The following is a 17,451-nucleotide window of genomic DNA, read 5'->3' as shown; positions in this document are numbered from 1 at the left end:
GTGATCCTGATGAGCAGTTGTGTGGAATGGTAGGGCTAGTAGCCCAACCAGAACAAGTTCAGGGAAAAGTGGGGGGTGGCAAGTAAGAATTAGAAATGGCAGGTGGCTTTTGTTCTTACAGCTTTATTGAGCTGTAATTAACACATAAACTGTTCATATTTAAAATGTACAATTTTCATGCATGTTGATTTATGTATGAATGTGTAAAAACATTACCACAATTAATATAATGAACCCGTCACCCTCAAAAGTTTCTCATGACTTTGTATTCCCCCTCCAGTCCCCAGCTCTACCTTGTCACTGTAGATTAGTTCATATCTTCTAGAATTGCATATAAAAAGAATCATACATTATTTATACTAACTTTTCATCTGAGTTCATTATTTTTGACAGTATCAATAGTTAATTCTTTTTAATTGCCAAATAGTGTTCTATTATGAATATATTAGAACTTTTCCATTCATCTGTTTATGAACATTTGTATTATTTCTCGTTTTTCTCTATCACAAGCAAAACTGCTGTTAACGTTCTTTAAACATTCTTTATAAGTCTTTGTATGGGCCCCGTGCTTTTATTTCTCCTGAGTTAGTAAATACTGACTGGATCATGTGGTAGTTGCATGTTTAATTTTTTATTTTTTTATTTTTTTATTTTTGGTAATGCAGAGCTGTTTTTCCAAAGTGCCTGAAACATTTTACATTCTCACCAGAGATGTATGAGATTTCCATTTGTTCTACATCTTCAGAGGCACCTGGGTGGCTCAGTCCGTTAAGCATCTGACTCTTGATCCCAGCTCAGGGCATGATCTCAGGGTCATGAGTTCAAGCCCTATGTTGGGCTCCACGTGGAGCCTACTTCAAAAAAGTTCTACATCTTCTCACCACTTGGTATAGCAATATTTTTTATTTGAGCCATTCCAGTAGGAGTGTATGAGTATAACATTGTGGTTTTAATTTGCAATTCCTTAATGATTAATCATGAGTATCCTTTTGTGTGCTTAGTTGCCATTTACATATCGTGAACTACCTTTTCAGATATAAAGATTGAATTCTTGCTTACTCTTACAGTATTGCTCTTCCTGTGCAATATTCCAAAGTAATGTTACAGTTGTAAGGGAAAGTTAATTAAAACAGCTTTCTAGGGCGCCTGGGTGGCTCAGTGGGTTAAGCCGCTGCCTTCGGCTCGGGTCATGATCTCAGTGTCCTGGGATTGAGTCCCGCATCGGGCTGTCTGCTCGGCATGGGGCCTGCTTCCCTTCCTCTCTATCTGCCTGCTTCTCTGCCTACCTGTGATCTCTGTCTGTCAAATAAATAAATAAAATCTTTTTTAAAAAAATTAAATAAATAAAACAGGCTTTCTAATGGTAATTCACAAGTGATTATGCCGATCATAGTGTAATTAGAAGAAATAATTGCTGTCTTCCTATATGCTAACAGGTTGCAGCATTGCAAGAGGAGAAAAGTAGTCTCTTGGCAGAGAATCAGGTATTAATGGAAAGACTTAATCAATCTGATTCTATAGAAGATCCTAACAGTCCTGCAGGAAGAAGGCATCTGCAGCTCCAAACTCAGCTGGAACAACTCCAGGAAGAAACATTCAGGTAAAAGACCTCACTAAAGTCTAATTTTTAAGATTTGGTTAACTATCTTTTAATGTTAAAAAATGTAGTGTTAGGGCTTTCGGATAGCTGCAGACCAAGGAGGATGTGAAATAAACAACTTCCCCCAAATCTTACCACATGACACACAATAACTTCACATCTAGGAAAAATTCTATCAAAGCTACACCCTTGGGGGCACCAGGGTGGCACAGTCGGTTTAGTGTCCAGTTCTTGGTTCCAGCTCAAGTCATGATCTCAGGGTCGTGAGATCGAGCCCCATGTTAAGCGCTGCACTGGGCATAGAGCCTGCTTGGGATTCCCTCTCTCCCTTTCCCTCTGCCCCCAACTCCCTGCCTCAAATAAATAAATAAATCTTAAAAAAAAAAAAAAAAAACTACATGCTCATTATTACCTGAATACAGAATGCCTCAACTGAAATATAACTGAAGAAAACACACATGAGCCATACATCCCACACACTGTCCCACCCCATCCTACTCGGTGCTTTGAGGCAAGTAAAGGCAGACTGACAAAAAAATTAGAGGAAGAGAGAAAAACACTAGTGAAGGGGCCTGAGGGTGAGTTGGAGAGATTAGAAGATTAAATTCACTGAACTACTCTTAAAATAAAAAAAGATTGGATTAGAAACTGCAGGGGGAAAATACCATAATTAAGCATATCATCTTAAAGGACCAGACTCCATAAAAACATAGAGGCACTGAATTCAAAGAGATTGGTGCCCTTTGCAGACACTTGTTTTAAAGAGACACAATATAAATGCCAGGTGCCTGATTTATAGAGTCAGACTTATTTAAAAGGCAGCCTGATTTAAAGGGACAGTCTTCTAAACACATCTTGGAGAGGAAAAGGGCAAAAGGAAGGAAGTATGACCGTTTGGCAGTTGGATGGTGAAAGGGAAAAGAAGAAAAGGAAAAATTTGGTGTGCTGCCAGACAAAACAGAACCACAAAATTGAAGGACTTAGCAGTAAGAAATAGAATATTTTGTATTCCCAGGAAAAGAATAAAAATGATTCTTAAGTCTTCTCTAAAACTTCAGAAATAGTCCACCCCCTATGATCTACATCACCAATTCAAGATTTGGTCTAAGGACCTCTTCAGGTTCCCTGAGACCGATTGAGAGAGTCTTCCAGACCTCTCTTTTCTAACTACATATCTGTGCGATGGTGGATTTCCTTCATATAGTTCAGCCAGAAAGTCATCACTATAGATGAATATAGAAATAGCTCTGACAATCCAGCTGTCGTCTTTTTTTTTCCAGCCATCTTCTGTTAAACTGGATTATTTGAATCATAAAAGTATAAAATATTACCACTCTTCTCACCTTTTGATTTATAATATAGTTATTTTTCATAAACTGTGTTGTCTATAATAATATAGTGGATATATTACTGATATTTTCAATGTTTTTAGATGTTTTTTTAATTTTTCAATATGATAAACATCAATAGGTAAAACTTATATAAACAAAAGTTCTTTGCAATTTCTATAATTTTAAGAATGCAAAGGAAGCCAAAAAGTTTTGAGTACCCTTCATCTGTATCTTGACTTTTTTTTTTTTTTAAGATTTTATTTTTATTTATTTTTGAGAGAGAGAGAGAGAGAGCGCGCACGTGCACAAGCTGGGGAAAGGGGCAGAGGGAGAAGCAGACTCCCCACTGAGCAGGGAGCCCAACGCTGGACTCGATCCCAGCACCCTGGGATTGTGACCTGAGCTGAAGGCAGACACTTAACCGACTGAGTCACCCAGGTGCCCTGCATCTTGACTTTCTAAGACAGAATCAGAAAATAGTAAAATTTAAGTATGACTGTACCTTTTTGTTTCTTTTTTTTCCCACACTTTTGTTTCTAAATTGTGGCTAGGTTTTTAAAGTATGGTTTGGGGAAGTGGTATTTAGAAATATCCTGTCCTTCATTGTAAAGGAAATAGCGTCTAAAGCTTTTATCATTGCAGTACATACTGAAATTTATATTTTGAAGCACTTAATTCAGATACCGTATCAGTACTACATATTTGTATATCTCAGTATGTATTAATTTTTTTTTAATTTTTTTATTTATTTTTTTGACAGATAGAGATCACAGGTAAGCAGAGAGAGAGAGAGGAGGAAGCAGGTTCCCTGCTGAGCAGAGAGCCCGATGCGGGTCTCGATCCCAGGACTCTGGGATCATGACCTGAGCCGAAGGCAGCGGCTTAACCCACTGAGCCACCCAGGCTTCCCGTAGTCTCATAGTTTATTTTTAATTACAAAAGGGACAATATACCTTTTAATTGGTGAGATCTGGCAGTTACCATTTTAATCAAATCATCAAACTTAGCACCACCCACATTGTACCCAGTGCTATGTAGTATTTGTGCCAAATATTTAACCTGAATGTAATCACAAAGAAATAATCCAAATAAGGAATATCCTTAAAGATGGCTAAGACTACTTGAAAAAGTCAGTTATAAAAAACAAAAGAAGAGAAAGACAAAGGGATAATACTGTTAAAGATAATCTGAAAATTATCATTGGATCCTGGATTAGGGTGGGGAGAGGGAACTATAAGACATTTTTACCGCAGTTAGTGAAATTTAAATATGGACTACCTATTAGATAATATTATTAAATTAACATTAGTTGTCTTAGATACAAAGATGGTATTATGATGATGTATGAAAGATTGTCCTTCTTTATTAGGAGTGAAGGGTCATGACCTCTGCAGCTTCCTTTTGAATAGTTCTCTAAAAAATGTATGTGCATTTGTTTTCTAAGCAAATGAGAGAAAGTACGTGAAACAAAATGTTAATAGTAGGTGAATCTGGCAAAGGATATGTAGATTTTCATTGATCTGCCTTTCCAATTGTCATAGATTTCAGTTACTTAAAAATAAAGAGTTGGGGAGGGTTTTCCAGACAGTGGTAACAGCTGGCACATAAGCTTTGGCTTCCAGTTTTCCCTCCCTTACATCAGCATCAGCAAAAATAATTTTAAGAAAAGAAAAATCCTAACATCAAAAAAAAGGAGTACTGACATCTCATTTATGAATTTTTTTAAATAATCCTAACTAAAACAATAGCAAATTCAATACAGTACTATATTAAAATAAACTTTATCCCAGAAGTGTTAACCTGTCAAATATTAAGTCTATTACAATGACTATTAAATTTATTATTTTAGCTCCTTCAATCCATAAGTTAAAGGACAAAGAATAGTATAAAATAAGCTTGGTGTATGAAATTCTCAGTTAAGTTAAGAACAAGATGAGGAAGAGTATTAATCTAATATTTGAATTTTTCTTAGACATTCTATAAATCCTGGCTTTGCCACTTAGTATTTCTATAATCTTGGGCATGCCTCCATTTCATCCACTATAAAATGGTCTTAATAATTACCTACCTTGGGGGCATCTGGGTGGCTCAGTGGGTTAAAGCCTCTTCCTTCGGCTCAGGTCATGATCCCAGGGTCCTGGGATCGAGCCCCGCATCGGCCTCTCGGCTCAGCAGGGAGCCTGCTTCCTCATCTCTTGTCTCTCTCTGCCTGCCTCTCTGCCTACTTGTGATCTCTATCTGTCAAATAAATAAATAAAATCTTTAAAAAATAAAAATAAAAAATAATTACCTACCTTGTAGAAATTTTTAGTATTAAGTGAGTTAACACATGTAAAGTGCTGAGAATATTGCCTGACACATATAATTTTAGTTATTACTTTTCTAGAAAATGAAACAGAAATGACATAAAAATTTTGGAAAGTCCGGGCGCCTGGGTGGTTCAGTGGGTTGGGCCGCTGCCTTCGGCTCAGGTCATGATCTCAGGGTCCTGGGATCAAGTCCCACATCGGGCTCTCTGCTCAGCGGGGAGCCTGCTTCCCTTCCTCTCTCTCTGCCTGCCTCTCTGCCTACTTGTGATCTCTCTCTGTCAAATAAATAAATAAAAATCTTTTTTAAAAAATAATTTAAAAAAAATTTGGAAAGACCAAAAACAAATGATCATTAAATGTAATCATTAAAATCATTAAAAGTAATGGGCTCATCCACCTAGAAAATGTTAAGTGAATCAACTGAAAAGTTCTCAGAACCAGTAAACAGTTAATGGGAGAGGGTAACTATAAGACATTTGTATAGGTCATAAGGTTTTCTATCAATAACTGGCTGTCATCAGGAAAAATTTGGCATTTATAAATACAAATGTATTCAAAGAATAAATTCAAAAGAAATATGAAGGACTTATATGATGGAAACTTCTGTTATACATAGAAATTACTTAAATATATGGAGAGAGATAACATGTTAACATGTCTTGTTTGTTTACATGTTTTTAATGAAAGATTGTAAGAATGCTGTTTTCTTTTAAATTATTAATTTGAACTCGATTCCAATTTAAATTTTTTTTTCACCTGGATGTATTGATGACCAAGAGGTTCCCAGAACATTTACACACAAAGTATAATAAAGGAGTACTTTCCATGTCCAATGTTGAAATGTTTATTTCTCTACTAATTTTAAAAGCTTGGTACTGGTGCAGCAAAATACAGACAAATTAGTAATACAAGCAAAGATCCAGAAACCAACCCAAGTGTATATAAAAATGTGTAATCAAGGCAGCATTTTTTTAAATCAATAGGTAAAGGTTAAATTATTTGTTAAATGATTTTGGGGTCATGGGTAGATATTTTGGCAGGAAAAGTTAGATTTCTACATTATATCATATAATATAATGAATTCAAGGGGAGATGAGAATTTCAGTGTTAAAAATGAAAGTATGTAAATCCTAATGGAAAATATAGAATAAAGGAAAAAATCTTTAATCATACACTTAAAGTGGAAACCATAAAGTATAAAATTAATCAATAGAATTACATAAAACTTACGTGTTTCTGTTAACATTAAGGATTATATAAATTTCTGTTAACATTAAGGATTATATAAATTAAATTGAAAGTAAATAATCAAAAATATTTGTGACATGACAGTCTTGTAAATCAAAAGGAAGGCTTTATGTTAAGCAAAATAAAGTAAGAAGTAAGAATAGTATTATCCATATTTAGAGGGAAAAGAGCTATGAATAGCAACCGGCCTGGAGGATGCACTCAAAAATATTAACAGTATGATCTATTTAGATCAATACATGATTTTTATCTTCTTTGCTTTTCTATATTTTGTAAACTTTCAACAAGAAACATATGTTAATTTCATAGTAAAAAAATCTTTAAATGAATTACATGTGCAGTCTTTTGAAAAATATTTCTTGACCTTCAATTTTTTGAATAAAGGAGTGGTGATGAGTTGTAAGTTTCCACAAGCCTTGGACCAGTGGAATCTGTTTTCAGGACGGTTAAAACTTAGAGAGTTTATGGTCACAGAAGATTCAAGAGTTTATTCTCGTGTTTTTATTTCCTTTTATCGTTCAAAGGAGAATTGCTAGACAATAAATAGTACTTTCTTGGTCTGTTTTGTTTTGGTTACAGACTAGAAGCAGCCAAAGATGATTATCGTATACGCTGTGAAGAGTTAGAAAAGGAAATCTCTGAACTTCGGCAGCAGAATGATGAACTGACCACTTTGGCAGATGAAGCTCAGTCTCTAAAAGATGAAATAGATGTTCTTAGGTAAACAGTCTTCCCATCTTGTTACAGTCTCAGGCCTGTCATCACCCAGAACACCTCTACCAATGATGTGACGAACTCTAGGATCTCTGAACACAGCATGGTGTTTAAGAGAACTTAACCCTACTGGACTACCTGAGTTCAGATTCCAATGCTACCATTTATTTAATCTCTATGTAACCCTTTTCTCATCTGTAAAATGGAAGTGATGTACATACCCACCTCAGATTGATATGCAGAACGGAGTTGATATTTCTAAACAGCTGGGACGGTATCTAGCAAGTACGTGCTATATAAATGTTAAAAAGAAATTAACCTCCAACCATCGCTTCATACTTGCGTAGCTCTGGAGCTTTTCTTATTACGACTCCTTTTCTTTAATTTCAAGTCCTCTGGTCACAGTCTTCCTCTTCCTTGGATGCTGTCACACCCACGAGGAGTCATTTCCTTGCTAGACCATTTTATCTGCACTTTGCCTGTTCCTCACTAAGCGCCTTCACTCCCTGCCACCTCATTTTCTGACCATTCCACTTGTATAATCTATCCTCTATTGGATCATTCCAGCCATTTTAACTTTTGCTCTTTGAATACTGAGAAGGAATAGAGAAAATCACATAGTGCTATAGTTCTGTCCTGCTATAAATTCATGATCTTTACTCTTCATTGGGTTCTTACCTGTGGTCCACCATTCTGCTGCTCATCATAGATAGTTCTGTCTCCCATTCCTCTCATAGCTAGTACATATTTCCATAACTTCTCACCTGGATGCCCACCCCCCACACTTCTCCATGCCGTAGTGTCAGTGGATGACATTGTCTCCTACTGCATCAAGGAAAGGGGCCATGAACTGTGGGACTCTCTATGTCCTGTAGTTCCTGCAGCTAACTGCCCTGCATTCCCACCTGTCTTTTCATTTTTGCTTTTAGAATGTAGACTTGTTATTCTTTCTCACGTCTAGTACTAATTCCTTTTTAAGTGCTCTGGATCTCAACACTTCTTGCTTACACAAGGACTGTGTACATCAGTCATCATTTCTCTTAGCATCTGGATCTCCCACCTTAGCAGAGCACCTTAGGTCTCTTTCCTCTTAGACAGAAAGACTTACTACTCTCTGCTTCCCTCCAAAACAAATTCTAGATCACACAAGGTGAAATCTACATTGTCTCCTTAACTCCCTAAAATTTGCCACCTCCTGCCCCCACTACTCCATGAAAAGAGCTGTTCCTGTGGATATTAATAACATTCTAATTGCCAGATCATTTGGACCCTGCACAGTTTATTTTGCTTTTGAGCTACATGTGACTGCTCATTACCCCTCCCACACACACACCACCAGCACTACTTGCTTTCCTTAAATTACATAACATTCTCCATTACACATTTTGCTGTAATTTTAGTCGTTGTTTTTAGCCTGAACAAAACATTAATCTGGAATCACCTTGGGTCTTATAATTTCATTAGCATGTGTTCTTTTCTGGCAGTCCCTCTTGGGTTAGCACTATTAAAACAGCTTTACAGCTCTGGATATGTTTCTGATTTCTGATTTCCCATCTCATTCTAGACATTCTTCTGATAAAGTGTCTAAACTAGAAGGCCAAGTGGAATCATATAAAAAGAAGCTAGAAGATCTTGGTGATTTGAGGCGTCAGGTTAAACTCTTAGAAGAAAAGAATACTATGTATATGCAGAACACTGTCAGTCTAGAGGAAGAGTTAAGAAAAGCCAATGCAGCTCGAAGTCAACTTGAGACATATAAGAGACAGGTAAAAAGAATAGTAACAAAGTTTCTTGATGATGTTTTCAGGCACGTTCTCCATTATAACATTGTGGCTTACCAAAAATCCACTTACTTTTGTTTTCAAGGTATTGTATTTTACCTATGAAACTTAGGGTTTTTTTGTTGTTTTTTCTTAACTCAGTTTTAAATTTTAATTCCAATGTAGTTAACATTGAAACTTAATTCTTATCCAGTGGTTATTGACTAGTGTCCATAGCAGATCCTTCTGTTGTTTTTTATTTTTAAATTATTATGTAATACAAAATACACAGAAGTAAAAGAATAATACAGGTGTCTATGCTTAAAGAATAAAACAGACTCTTCCCCTCCCCATTATAGTAACCACTGTACTGTTTTGTAGTTTTCATTCCATGCATCTCTTTATTCATTTGGTGCATATATATTAGTTCATATATATAATGTATAACACTTTTGACATGGTTCAGAACTATATAAATGATATAATAAAAGGGCTCTTCTGTGATTTACTTTGCTCAGTGTATTTGGGAAATTTGTTTATGTTGATAGGTATAAAGATAGCTTTATTCATTTGTACCACTATATGCTATTCTTTGGAGTCACTATACCACAGTTTACCCATTTTCCCATTGAAGGACATACAGGATGTTTTAACTTTTTTTTTTTTTTTTTTAATTATAAGTGCCACTATACATACAATGAGAACATGTACTCTTCTATACATGTGTGAAAGTTTTACAGCTATATGGAACCTCTTCCTTAGAGTATCTTCATTTAATTAGATATTGCTAAATTGTTCTTCAAAGTGACTGTATTACTAAACAGAAGTTTTATGAATTCCTCTTGTTCTGCATCATCACCAACACATACTATTGTCATACTTGAAATTTTGCCAATTGGATGAATATGAAATAGTGTCTCCTCATGATTATACTTTGCATTACCCCAATTACAAATATATTTACTGATCACAGTTCTTTTGTGAATGGCCCACTTTAAATCTTTTATTCATTTTTAAACCATATTATTTTTTCTTACTGATTTCTGTAAGGTCTTTATATGTTCTTACTATTAACTTTCGTCGGTTACATTTACTGCGTTTATTTCCTGCCAATCTGTAACCTGTCTCTTTTTTTTTTTTTTTGAGATTAATTCTAAGATAATGAACTTTAAATATCTTTTATGATCTGTACCTTTTATGTCTTAAATCATTTCCTACATAAGAGTGTAAGCCAACCTTTTATTTTCTTAACAAAGATTTAAAGTTTGTTTTGCACAGTTAGGTCTCTTATCCACATGGAATTAGTTCTTGTGTAGGATGCTAGGTTAAAGATCCAGGTGAAACTTTATTATCTGTGTAGGCAACCATTCAACCTAGTGCCATTTATTTAATAGTTTCTTCCACGAGGACCTGCAATTCTATCTTACAGGTACCTAAATTTTCCATCTTAAATGTAAGTTTGTTTCTTGGCACTCTCTTCTGTTTCACTGGTTTATTTGTCTAGTCTTACACCAATATCCCACTTATTATTATCTATAGTTTTTTAGTAATTTGATATTTGATAACACAGATAACACACACACCTTGTTCTTTTTTAAAACTGTCCATTAGACCTTTTTCTTCCCTTTATACCCAAAACTTTTGGGAATTGGAATTACCTTGATGCTGTTGATTAATTTGGGGAGAATTGACATCTTTACGACAATGAATGTTCCTGTTGGTGGATACATCTTTCCATTTATTTAGGTCTTCAGTGTCTTTCAGTTAAGTTTTTATATGTTTTTTCTAAATGTCACTTACATGTTTTGTTGATTTTTATAACTGCAGTTAGCAAAATAATAGATCATTTTTAGTTTGTCGCTCATTTAAATGATTGAAATTGATTTTTATGTACATTTTATAACCATGCCAGATTCTCATATTCTAATAATGTCTGTAGGGTCTCTCATCAGAAGTCATAGACAAATTAAAGCAGTTTTGTTTGTTTCTTTCTACTCCATACCCTTTTTCTTTTTAATCAGAACATTTGACTTGTAATACAGCTCTGAGTAGAAGTAATCAAAGTAGACAACCATTTCTTGTTGATTTTATACAGAATGCTTTAAATGTTTTACCAGCATATTATTAGCACGTTGAACTCCGGTTGTTTATCTTAAATGGAGGCTGAATTTAATCAGCTCCTTTTCCTACATCCTAGAGAGATACCTGTACTACTACTCCTTTCTGTTAATGTGATTAATTATATTAATATATTGTTGATGCTTAAACCATCCTTGTATTCCTGAGTTAAACTTCATAGAGTCACTGAGAATTTGTTGTTTTCACATTGTTAGTTTTGCTTTGTTCATTTTACATAGAATCTTTTTCCTCTATGATTCACTTGAAGTTCTCTATCTCATACTTTCCTGATCTGATTTTGGTATCAAAACTATATACTAGCTTAAAATGAGTCAAAGAAGTTTTAGTAGAACAGCTCTGTACACCATGAATGACTGGCAAATTTTTTTGCTGGCTACATTACTTTCCAACATTTTATTATAAACTTTTCAACACACAATAAAGTTGAAAGAATTAGTGAACTTGAACATGGCCTGAGAAATTACCCCAAATAAATGTACCCCAGGAAAACTATATGTGAAATTTAAACATATTAAATTAAAATGAGATGATTTAATTAGGGTTTCAGAAGAGAGAACAGCAAGAGTTATAGAAAGACATTTGAAGAAAAGAATGCCTGAACAGGAGCGCCTGAGTGGCTCAGTTGGTTAAGCATCATCTGCCTTCAGCTCCAGTCATGATCTCCAGGTCCTGCTTCTCCCTCTTCTTCTTCCTCCGTGTGCTCTGTCTATACCACCCCCATCAAATAAATAAATAAAGGAAAAAAAGCCTGAGCCTATTTTAGAACTAATGAAGTACATTACAGATAGTATTAACAATGAATTACAAAACAAATAAGGAGTCAATAACTTGAAATATTGCAATACAATTCTATAATATATGAATTCTCTCTACCTATTTTGATCTGTGGCTTAATGTATTTTTTCAATGATAGTATTTTTCTTTCCACAGGTTCTCGGAGTGTTCTTTCAAACCTGCCCGATCATCTTCCTTTCATAATTTAGATTTGTGTCTCTATTCTCTTTATGTATTAATCTTTGTATTTTATAACTGATAATTCCAATCAAATCTTTATAGGTCTTATTCTACTACTTTATTGTTACTACTGTTAATGTTTTCCTACCTGGTAGTTATGGTCGCTTCTTTATGGCCTTCGCTCTTTCATTTGGCTCATCTTTCTCTTCAGGAATACTTGGGGGTTTGGTTGATGCTGTGTTTGCTTTGTTTAGGCCATGTATTTCACAGCACTACCAACCAAGACTAAATTAATTGCTTGAGTTAAGATTTGCAAGATAAAGCATGTGATAAAAACGAAAACAAATCTACCTATTAGTAGGCCATAGTTAGAATCAGAATTTCAAGTTATACTTCATTAAACCCAGAGCACTCACTGTAATACAGGCAATCTTCCTTAACTGTTTTCCCAGCTAATGGATTTTTTCCCTAACCAACCTGTTTACTGACTCAGCACCTTTTAAAGCACAAGGTGGTTTAACAACATCTTCTTTTAAATTCGGAGTTCTAGATTCCTGGTATTAACAGTTGGTAGGTGCCTCATGATACTGCATAGCTTCCACACAAACTTCTCACTGCAGTTTTTGCCCCCGAAGGTTTCCCTTACTTTCTTGTAAGCTTAGCTGTGCAGTTGGAATGTTTTCCCTTCATGTTTCTTTGGCTTTGTGCTCAAAGAGTTTCAGATTCCTTTGTTACTTGTATAATAGGAAATGGAAGCCTGTTCTATAGGTTCTTTCATGATTTTGTACATTACTACTCTGGATGATCTGGTTTTAGAACCCATAATGCCTGGACAGGTGTTTTCTACTAGATCTCTTGTTGGGATAGGCTGCTATGTCATACACATTTTTTTTTTTTTTTTTTTTAGTATATATGGGGCAGGGAGTTTTCATAGTTCTGCAAAAGAAAACAGTGAAAATTTTTAATGTTTCAAATTATACAAATTAATGGTACCTTTCTGAATCAGGTAGTAGAACTACAAAATAGATTATCTGAAGAATCGAAGAAAGCAGATAAATTAGATTTTGAATATAAGCGGCTAAAAGAAAAAGTTGACAGTCTTCAAAAAGAAAAGGATGTGAGTATAAGGCATTTTGGCTTTGAGCACTGCTAAAATTAAGATAATGATATTTGATTCCTTCTATTTATAAATTATTTAATTAGAGATCCTGTTTGTTTTTAAATTATAGAAGATTAACATTTGTGTTTCACAAATAAATCTAAAATAGAAGATTAAAAGAATATTTTTGGTTACACTAATTTCTTTTGTGTATCTTTATCTTTTTTATTACTGTTGCTTCTTATACATTGTTCTCCTCATTACTTTCTAAAAATTTGTGTAGGTTTTTGTTTTCTGTAGAGTTAATACAGAGAATACAATATTTTTTTGTTCAGCAAATTTTGAATCTTTTAAAAATGTTTACTTTGTAATGGTTTATGAATATTTAAAGGCTTTCCTATTTGATTTTTTTATGTCTAATGAAAGGAATGTTATTTATGTAATGTACTTATGTTAAGGCAGTGTAGACACTTTTGTTTCTTATATTTTACTGTGGATAACATTGTCTTACACATTATGATCTTTCTGTGGAAGATCAAAAGGTGAAACATGCCCATTTTCCCTGATGTTCATCATTCTCTTAGGTAAGGCAGAGGCCACTGATGAATAAATTTATAAAACTTATAACTTTCCTTCTTTTTAATGTCCCTCCAGAGGTTAAGAACAGAAAGGGATTCTCTGAAGGAAACCATTGAAGAGCTTCGTTGTGTACAGGCTCAAGAAGGACAACTCACAACTCAAGGTAAAAACTTTTCAGTAGCCAGGATTATTTATTTCTTATGGTAAGAGTAGAAATTTTAGCTTCAGGGACTCCTGGGTGGCTCACTTGGTTGAGTGGCCAACTCTTTTTTTTTTTTTAAGATTTTATTTATTTGACAGAGATCACAAGTAGGCAGAGAGGCAGGCAAAGAGAGAGGAAGGGAAGCAGGCTCCCTGCCAAGCAGAGAGCCTGATGTGGGGCTCGATCCCAGGACTCTGGGAACATGACCTGAGCCGAAGGCAGAGGCTTTAATCCACTGAGCCACCCAGGTGTCCCGAGTGGCCAACTCTTGATTTTGCCTCAGGTTATGATCTCAGAGTCCTGGGATCAAGCCCCATGTTGGGCTCCACACTAAGTAGGGAGTCTGCTTGAAGATTCTCCCTCTGCCCCTATCCTCCTCCCCCACACTTGCATGCTCTCTTTCTCGCTCTAAAATAAATTAATTTTAAAAAAAATTTAGATTCATTTTAAAGTGCTTGTACCAATGGATGGAAATGAAAAATCAGTGAACAGGCCATGAAATTGATGTAAATTTTAAACTGTTACCCAGATTTTATGGCAAATAGGCTATAGTAATGAGACCAGATTTACTTGCCCATTTTGTATTTTAATTATATTTAAATATTTGAATTTTATTAGGTCAAAGCGTAAACATTTGTTAAGTCACCTGCATTAATAATAAACCTGGAAAGTTATTCTGACAAGTTTCTTATGACCGCCTTAAAAGTCAAACTTTCTAAGTCAGTGGGGTTTTGGGGGTTTTTTCCCCACCTGAGATGTGGGGTGGATATCAATCCATTATAGGACTTCTGTCCAAAGTAGAGCTCTGCTGTTCTCACAGGGGAGGAGCAGCACTTAGCTCAGAGTTAGTCCCTCCCACTTTTGTCGTCATGCTGGCAGATGTGGAACCCAAACAGTGACTTGCACAGCTTCACAGTTGTTTGTGCCCCTCTCGTATCCAGCCCTTGGCTTTTCAGTTACCTGAAACTGGAATTTCCTCCTGACTACACCCTCCTTTTTCTCCTCCTCATTCATTCTACCTGTTGCATTTCACCTTTAACCCCCTCTCTGTTGTTTCTGTTGATAAGCTGGACAGTTCTCTTCTGGCCCCTTTTTCCAGCTCACACAGTCTGCCAAGCAGCCATTTTAACTGTTTTCCTCACCACTGTCTTTCCTTATCTTGAAAACTTGTGAAACCCCAATTCAGATAGCCTAAAGTTTTTTTCTCTATTCCAAATTAACCAGGGCCTGCTAAAGACAATTATATATCTTTCTCTCTTTTCTTTTTTTTTTTTTTAAAGGTATAATTGGCATATAACATTATGTTAGTTTCAGGTGTACAATCTAATGATTAACTATTTGTATATATTCTGAAATGATCACCACACTAAGTCCAATTAACATCCATCAACATACATAGTTAGAAAATTTGCTTCTCTTGTGATGAGAACTTTTAAGATCTACTCTCAGCAACTTTCAGATAATGTAATACAGTATTATTAACGATGGTCACCAGACTGTGTACGTTATATCCTTGTGACTTAGTTATATTATATCTGGAAGTTTGTACCTTTTGACCCCCTTCACCCATTTTGCCCACCCTCTACATCCCACCGCTGGCAACCACCAGTCAGTTCTCTATTTGTGAGCTTGGGTTTTTTTTTTGTTCTTGTTTTTTGTTTTGTTTTCTTTAGCGTCCACATACAAGTGTCATCACAGAGTATGTCTGTATGTATCAGACATACATCTGTTTTCCTGTATTTGAGTTATTTTACTTAGTGTCATGCTCTAAAGGTGCATAATACCACAAATGGCAAGATTTCGTTCTTTTTATGGCTGAATAATATTTATACACACAAACACTTGCCCCCTACAATTTGTTTATTCATTTATCAATTGATGAAACTTAGGTTGTTTCCATGTCTTAACTATTGTGAATAGTAAGAGCATAGATATTTTCTCAAGTTAGTATTTTCATTTACTGTCTATAAATTCCCAGAAGAGGAATTGCTGGGTCATTTGCTATTTCTATTTTTAATTTTTTAAGGATCCTCCCTACTGTTTTCCACAGTGACTACACCAAATTACATTCCTTCCAAAAGTGCACAAGGTTTCTCTTTTCTCCACATCATCACAGCTTATTATCTCATCCTTTGGGAAATAGCTACTCTAACAGGTGTGAGGTGTGACATCTCATTGTAGTTTTGATATGCCTCTCCCTGATGATGAGTGATGTTGAACATCTTTTTCATGTGTGTGTTGGCCATCTGTTTGTCTTTGTAAAAATGCCTATTCATATCCTCTGCCCATTTCTTAATTGTTTTTGCAATTGAGTTGTATGAGTTCTTTGTTTTCAGTATTAATCCCTTATCAGATGTATAGTTTGCAAGTATTTTCTTCCATTTATTACATTGCCTTTTCATCTTGTTCATAGTTTTCTTTGCTGTTCAGAGGTTTTTTAGTTTATAGTAGTCAGAAATAGATTTTTGCTTTTGAGAAAAGTATGTATTTTTACACACACATACACACACACAATTTTTTCTGAATGTAATTGGACCCTTGTTGCTGCTCGGTAATCCTTTCATGTATCTCTAACCAACTCTATGAGATTTCCCAAAATTTAGGAATCAGCCTAAGCCTTAATTCTTTAACTCTCAGCTCCGTTGTCATCAAGAGAGGCCATCTTATTTAAATTTACACATTTGTTTTTTTGCTACCTATAAACCTCTTATGTTTTAACCTTATTTATGTATATGTTGTTGACCTAGGAATTTTGCTCTAAAAATTTACCGTAATGAATTAAAGCGTTATTTACAATATTAAAATTTAGAAACAACCTAAAAGTTAGCAGTCTTATTCAACTGTATCCTGTAGAGCCATTAAAAAGAATGAAGATCAGATCATACATGCCTGCCATGGAGAGTTGTGTATGTTATATCAACTTTAAAAAAAAGTTGGTGACATTGTGATAATCTTACCAAGAGTGTTCTAAGAAATAGAAGGAAACTTCCTGAACCTAATCAAGTATAACTATGAAAAACCTACAGCCAACCTGATACTTACTGCTTTTCCCCTAAGATCAGAAACAAGGCAAGGATGATCACTTTTTTTCCCCCCTATTTTGTTATTATTTACTAAGTTCCAATATAGTTAACATACAGTGTTATATTGGTTTCAAGTGTACAATATAGTGATTCAGGAATTCTGTACATTTCTTAGTGCTCATCAAGATAAGTGTACTTAATCCCCATCACCTATTTCATCCATCCCTCCACTTTCCCTCTGGTAAGTTGTCTGTTCTCTGTAGGTGAGTGAGAGTCTACTTTTAGGTTTGTCTTTTTCTTTTTTTTTTTGAGAGAGAGATAGAGAGTGGAAGCAAGGAGGGACCAAGGGAGAGGGAGAGAGAGAATCTTAGCATTATACTCTCTAGCTCCATCCATGTTGTTGCAAATGGCAAGATCTCATTCTTTCTAATGGCCAAATACTATTCCATTTTGTGTGTGTGTGTGTGTGTGTGTGTGTGTGTACCACCTCTTC

General features: G+C 35.1%; 1 protein-coding gene across 2 annotated transcripts in view; it reads left to right on the top strand.

Moving 5' to 3' along the window:
* Nucleotides 1-17,451, top strand: part of HOOK3 (hook microtubule tethering protein 3) — a 111,134-nt gene that overhangs the window by 52,787 nt on the left and 40,896 nt on the right. For both annotated transcript variants that reach the window (XM_044225280.1, XM_044225279.1), the window contains exons 9-13: nucleotides 1,437-1,600; nucleotides 7,068-7,208; nucleotides 8,767-8,968; nucleotides 13,062-13,172; nucleotides 13,809-13,896. In XM_044225280.1, the coding sequence (XP_044081215.1) occupies nucleotides 1,437-1,600; nucleotides 7,068-7,208; nucleotides 8,767-8,968; nucleotides 13,062-13,172; nucleotides 13,809-13,896 (706 nt within the window). The remainder of the gene's footprint in view (nucleotides 1-1,436; nucleotides 1,601-7,067; nucleotides 7,209-8,766; nucleotides 8,969-13,061; nucleotides 13,173-13,808; nucleotides 13,897-17,451) is intronic.

This window comes from Neovison vison, chromosome 11 (assembly GCF_020171115.1).
Source record: "Neovison vison isolate M4711 chromosome 11, ASM_NN_V1, whole genome shotgun sequence".
NCBI lineage: Eukaryota > Metazoa > Chordata > Mammalia > Carnivora > Mustelidae > Neogale > Neogale vison.
Note: the sequence above shows the minus strand (reverse complement) of the source record. Positions and strands in the feature narration are given on the sequence as shown.